The sequence below is a fragment of the Bombina bombina genome, chromosome 11 (assembly GCF_027579735.1).
Source record: "Bombina bombina isolate aBomBom1 chromosome 11, aBomBom1.pri, whole genome shotgun sequence".
In the NCBI taxonomy this organism is placed as follows: Eukaryota; Metazoa; Chordata; class Amphibia; order Anura; family Bombinatoridae; genus Bombina; species Bombina bombina.
The window spans coordinates 54,921,374-54,927,373 of record NC_069509.1 but is presented as its reverse complement, the minus strand read 5'-3'; the positions used below and the strand labels follow the sequence as shown (position 1 = coordinate 54,927,373).

The window sequence follows — 6,000 nt, the reverse complement described above, 5'->3', positions numbered from 1 at the left end:
AAAAAAATTGTGTTTCATATCCCTTTACGGCAACCAGTGGGGCAAATCAGAACTTGGCACTCTTAAGCATATTACGCATTAGATAGTGTAAATAACACAGGTGTCACATGATATTCAGTTTAAATGAAATCCCTGTAAATAAATGGTTTATGAATAGAACTGAATAGGTTGTTGGAGCCGTGCTTGCCTGTAACTGACACGTGCTTATGTATTATGTCACAGTGACGTCCTATCTGTAAAAGCTTCCCCCTAGTGTTCCAATCACTCTTCTTTTTTAAACAAAATGATAAAATCTTTATTTTATTCAGGCATTTTTACGTGGCTGCATAACCAACTGTATGGCCTTCCTTTCCCTTCAGCCCTAGTCCATCCACCTCCTAATACCTAGCTGTGTGCAAAGGTAAAATAGACAAACCATGGCAACAAATGGCCGTATGGTGCCGACCGCGCTTTTTACAAACACTTGAAATATTTTGGCAGTTGCCTGGCAACCATATTCTATATGTGTAGTTAGTCTAAGCTGTGAAAAATAGCTGGCTTTATCTGAAGCTTCCCAAGCTTATGATTTAAACTGCATTTGTGCTGATGCAACTGTATTGTTAAAACACTTCTATTCAAATCTAATATGCATTTCATTTTTTGACTGGAATATCCCTTTAATTCAGTATAGTAAAATAATCATTGCAATGTACATTCATTAGTTATATTGCTTTATTTGGGGGGGGGGGGGGGGGTTCTCACTCTTTCAAGGGGCTGTAGTGCATTTTTCTATAATGAATTGGGCCTGAGGTTTTCTGTATACAGCATTATACTACACAGTGATTTGTTAGATCTGTGAACAAGCTAACCTGCATCTGACCTCTCAATATGTGTATCGCTAGTGTGCAAAATGAGTTTTAAATGCTTTGCAGATCGTTTGCAATGTGGTGCTGACATTTCATATACATACAGCATATTAAAGAATTCATTTCAATGTCCCTTTAACTAGATGCCAATTACCTTGACCAGAATATCAAAAAACAATAATAAATATACAGCTAGATGTGGTACCAAGACAGTGAGTGTTACAGGGGACTTCTTTATAAGATAGATCGGGAAAGCATGTAGTTTGAACCCTTCTCCCCATTGTCTATATACATGTAACAGATATATAGGTGCTTTCTTTCTTCGTTACAGAGCACTCTGCTCTTTGTTCGTATTGCTCAAAGATGGGCGTATTCTTGCTCTCGTTCTGAGCTTTTCAGCTTTCCTATGGGCTCCTGTGTGGAGAGCCCCCTTTTTCACTAATCTTAATAGATTTACTATAGCTGCAGGTGTCACCCCAGGAATGCGGCCAGCTGCTCCAATCTGAAGAAAGAGAAACGTAAATAAATGAGAAGCCTGTTGCTTTGGTACAGAATGAGACTTTCATGTGGCACAAAATTGCTTTTAAGATATAAAAACTCACAGTTTCAGGACGGCTCATAGATAGCTTTTCTCGAACCTCTTGGGAGAGGACAGTCTCATCGAGATTCATGTAATCAATATCTTCAGGAAGAGCTAGAGATTCGTCTCGCTGTACTTCAGCAATCTCTTTTTGCTGCTGTTTGACATGTAGTTCATAGACCGCTGTAAAAATACAAGATGAGGGGTAAGAATCTATAGGCATAATTCTATTGACAGAACACTCTAAAATACATAAGTCCCCGCTCATGCAGCATAGTAAGGACTTTCACTCATACTTTATAATGGTCCCGATTTTCCTGGGACAGTCACATTTTTTTGCTACCTTGCCTCGTGGTATAATTGTTCCCTGAGTCTGTCCCACAATTCAAAAATCTGCCATTAGGTGTGGGCATGGCATGATTGTCTGACTGTGGTGGGTCGGATGCCCTTGATTTAAGTTAGTGTTCCTTTTATGAAGGAATAATTGAGATAAAAAAAAATATTAGCTATATAGGTCTAAATACTGTAAATTAAAAAAAAAATACAAAAGATAGTTACTTTCTCTAAACACTAAGTGGTTAAATACTGTTCCTTTAAGTTCAAAGTATCTTACATTTGTGCAAGCATATGTCTTAAAGGGACACTCAGGTTTTATTAAATTTTCATGATTCAGATACAGCATGTAATTTTAAACAACTTTCCAGTTTACTTTCATTAAAAAAAATGTGCACAGTCTTTTATATTTACACCTTTTTGAGTCACCAGCTCCTACTGAGCATGTGCAAGAACTCAGACTATACGTATATGCATTTGTGATTGGCTGATTGCCATCACATGGTACAGGGGGAGTGGAAATATACATAACTTTGAAACTTGTTAGAATAAAATCTACTACTCATATGAAATTCAGAGTAAATGCTATTGTATTGTCTTGTTATCTTGCATTTGTTGATTATGCAAATCTGCTGTGTTTACAGGTCTTTTAATAGTCTCTGACACAGTTTCAGATAATTATGTATTGCTGGTAAATGAATCCTTTTTAAAGAAATGTTACATAAAGAGCCATATGAAATTTACTTAAAGGGACATTCTACTCCAGAATTTTTATTGATTTAAAAATAATAATAATAAATATATATACTGTATATATACACATACACATACACACATATATATATATATATATATATATAAACACATATACACACATATATATATATATATATATATATATATATACACGCACACAATTGATAATAGAAGTAAACTGGAAAGAATTTTTTTTTCTTAAAGGGACACTCAAGTCAAAATTAAACTTCATGATTCAGATAGAGCATGCAATTTTAAACAACTTTCCAATTTACTTCAATTAACAAAATGTGCCCAGTCTTTTTATATTTACACTTTTTGAGTCACCAGCTCCTACTGAGCATGTGCAAGAATTCACAGCATATACGTATATGCATTTGTGATTGGCTGATGGCTGTCACATGATACAGGGGGGAGTGGAAATAGATATAAATTTGCAATTTATTTAAAAAAAATCTACTACTCATTTGAAGTTCAGACTAAGTGCTATTGCATTGTCTTTTTATCATGCATTTGTTGATTATGCAAATCTACTTTATTGACTGGTCCTTTAAGTTAGGCATACAAACAGTATAAACACAAATGAATTTGCCATTCAGTACAAAAGGAAACATGTACAGTCCAACTTAGTTCCATAACGGTTCAGTAAACCTTCTGCACAGTTCACCAATGAAATAAAAACAGTGATATATGGCAAAATGAAATACATAGTGCCTATGCCTAAGGGAACCTTCCATAACAAATCTAATAGGCCGCTCTTGGGCCTTAAATAAGGAAACATATCTAGCAGTAAGGAAAGGTATAATAGAATGGAGAGGACCACTCTTGAAACTCACTCTGCTAACCTCACATTTTATTTTCTAGATAATAGCACGGGATACCCCCTTATTTATAGCCATCTTATTTTGCAAAACTATAATCCCCAAAAAAAGAAAAACAAAGGCCTCTTTTGGACCTTAACCTTTGGTATTTGTTGATAGGGGAGCTTGATAAGGGGTATGAAATAATAAGGAAACACATAGGGCTGCTCTTGAACCCTTAAAACAATAGTTGCACTCTTGGACTCTTGTTAAGCAGATATTTATATGTATAGCTATACTGTATGGACTCATAATTAACTGTAAACTGTATGAGGCAATCGGGAACAATGTAGGAAGTAGAGACTAGCAGCTGAAGGAGCTTAAAAGCCATGCCATAACATATGAGGAGTATAAAGATGGTAATAAAAAGTACTGTCTGGGAGGGTCATGATTTTAAATGGGGCTGAGTCCAGTTTTTCAGAGCCAAATCAGGCGGTGTAACCTATATCAATACAAATTTTATAGCTGTGGGGGTGCATCATGCCCTTAGTATATATACCTGTGGTGTCCAATATAGTAGGAGAATATTAACCAACAAGGGAGGCACACACACAAATGTCAATATGCAATCCACCTAATTCAGACATAGGATATGTTAAGTAACATAAGTACAGAATGTTATTGCAAGAGGTGAGAGCATTAAAATTTGGCACAGGGTGAGAGTGATCCATAAGAATGTAGCTTAACTATTCTGGTGCAGTCCACATTCCAACTCTGTAATGTGTTTAAGACATAAAGCTCTATTATTAGGTCTAAGTTACTTCTGGACTATAGGGAATTAGGGATTCCAGACCAAACTAGTAGAGAATACTAGCACATATATGTACATTTGCATAATCAGGAAATGTTTGAGTGAGTTAACATTGAGTAGTAGGTACATATTGAGCACTCAACATCCCATATCATATTTGTAAGAAACGTTTCAGACCTCACTATTAGATCATATGCTTTAACACAGGTAATAGAATAATTTGGGTTATGTAGATTAGCATAATGCTTGAGCAACAGTGATGGTATGGAGGTGTATAAAGAGGTCCTCTAGATAATACTATTTGAAGACTTTAGTTTCCTCCATTAACCCCAAAACTTACCCGACCCACTGCCTCGGCCGCTGGCAGCGTGTCCAGTTTTGCCAGAAGGGTAGAGGGAACATGTTAGATCTCACTACACTAACCGATCTCATTGCTATAAGTACATTTATAATGCTTCACCCAGACGTATACCGCAAGATGCAAAGCTTACCAGTCACAGCAAAAAAAAGGAAAAAGGTTAACTTAACAATAAAGCACTGAAACAAATATAGCACATAGATAAACCAGATAAGAACCAGACTGAGTCCCAAAACATCACTTTGTCTTAAGATTAATAGTCCTGGGCTGGGTTCCTTCAGTCAATCCCAGGCAGAGCCGCTGTCCCTATCCCAGTTCTCACTCTAGCCCACACCAGTTGCCATTAGAGAAGAGGGGGTAATGATAATTGTGAGCAGAGCGGCACTGGCTTCGGGTGTAACAGGGAGACTGCATATATATTACGTTTTCCCTCTAGTCCTACGTGTTGCTGCAGTGGTAGGGCGAGAGTTGTATGACTCACCCCTATAGGACACTCTGGTTGCGGGGCATCTGGGATTAGTGTCTGGGAGCAAGGTCCATAAATTAGTGGCATGTTAGCGCCTCTGTCAATTTTAGACGGCTCTGAGTCTGTACAGTTAGTTACCCAAAGTCCAGCTTTGAAGACCTGGCTTCTTGCGTCGGAACAATTATCACTCCATGAAGTGTTGAGAGTGCTGCATCCTTCTTTACAAGCTTTCGCCTGCACTGTTGTGAACTCAGGGAGATCTAAAGCAGAGCAAGTCTCGGACATGGTTGTTTGATCCTCAGCCTGAGTTGCTTGTAGCTCCGGGTGGGCTCGTTTCTCTCTATCTCGAAATGGGTGATCTTTCAGATACAGCTCGTTCGAGTGATCTGTCATATTGTAGTCCTTTTCAGCAGATGGGATCTGTGGATTTACTCGACCCGATAGCTCCTCGCTCTGTAGCTTATATAATGTTGTGGAACACCATGCTGCAAAGACGCTCGTCATGAGGCGCTGGAAATGTAGTTCTAGCAAGTGCGCCATGGCATTAACAAAATCCCTGTCGTAGGGCTCCATATTGTAAATGGTAGTGAGTGTATTCCCCTAGACCTCTGAAAGATATAGTGACAATAGGTGGTAAGATATAAAATTAAAGCACACACAGTGCTGCTTAACGACAAGGCTAAGGCGCCCTGCCGGGGGGTATAATGAAGGCCGAGGTCGTGAAACGGCTCCAGGCTCCGAAGCCATCAGCGATTTCAATTATTCTGTGCTCAATATTTGCTGCATCCACAATGTAGATCAATTCTTGTAAAAGTTTATACGAATCAAGCAGCTAAAGGAAGATTTTTTTAAAGTAAATAAGAGAAAGCTGTAGCAGCATACGGATTTGCGACTGATCATGGCCACTGCCCGGAAGTTCCCCCAACTGGAAAGAATTTTAAAAAACAAAAGTTATGCTTACCAGATAAAATTCCTTTCTTTCCTGGCAGGGAGAGTCCACGACTTCATTCCTTACTGTTGGGAAATACAACACCTGGCCACCAAGAGGAGG

The 6,000-nt window shown here is 38.2% G+C and overlaps 1 protein-coding gene across 1 annotated transcript in view; it reads right to left on the bottom strand.

Annotated features, from left to right (window-relative positions):
• Window positions 1-693: 693 nt before the first annotated feature.
• MTO1 (mitochondrial tRNA translation optimization 1) overlaps window positions 694-6,000 on the bottom strand; it is a 43,080-nt gene continuing 37,773 nt past the window's right edge. The window contains exons 12-13 of the mRNA XM_053694116.1: window positions 1,448-1,608; window positions 694-1,347 (exon numbers count right to left, since the gene is read on the bottom strand). Coding sequence (XP_053550091.1) covers window positions 1,171-1,347; window positions 1,448-1,608 — 338 coding nt within the window. The 3' untranslated portion in view covers window positions 694-1,170. The remainder of the gene's footprint in view (window positions 1,348-1,447; window positions 1,609-6,000) is intronic.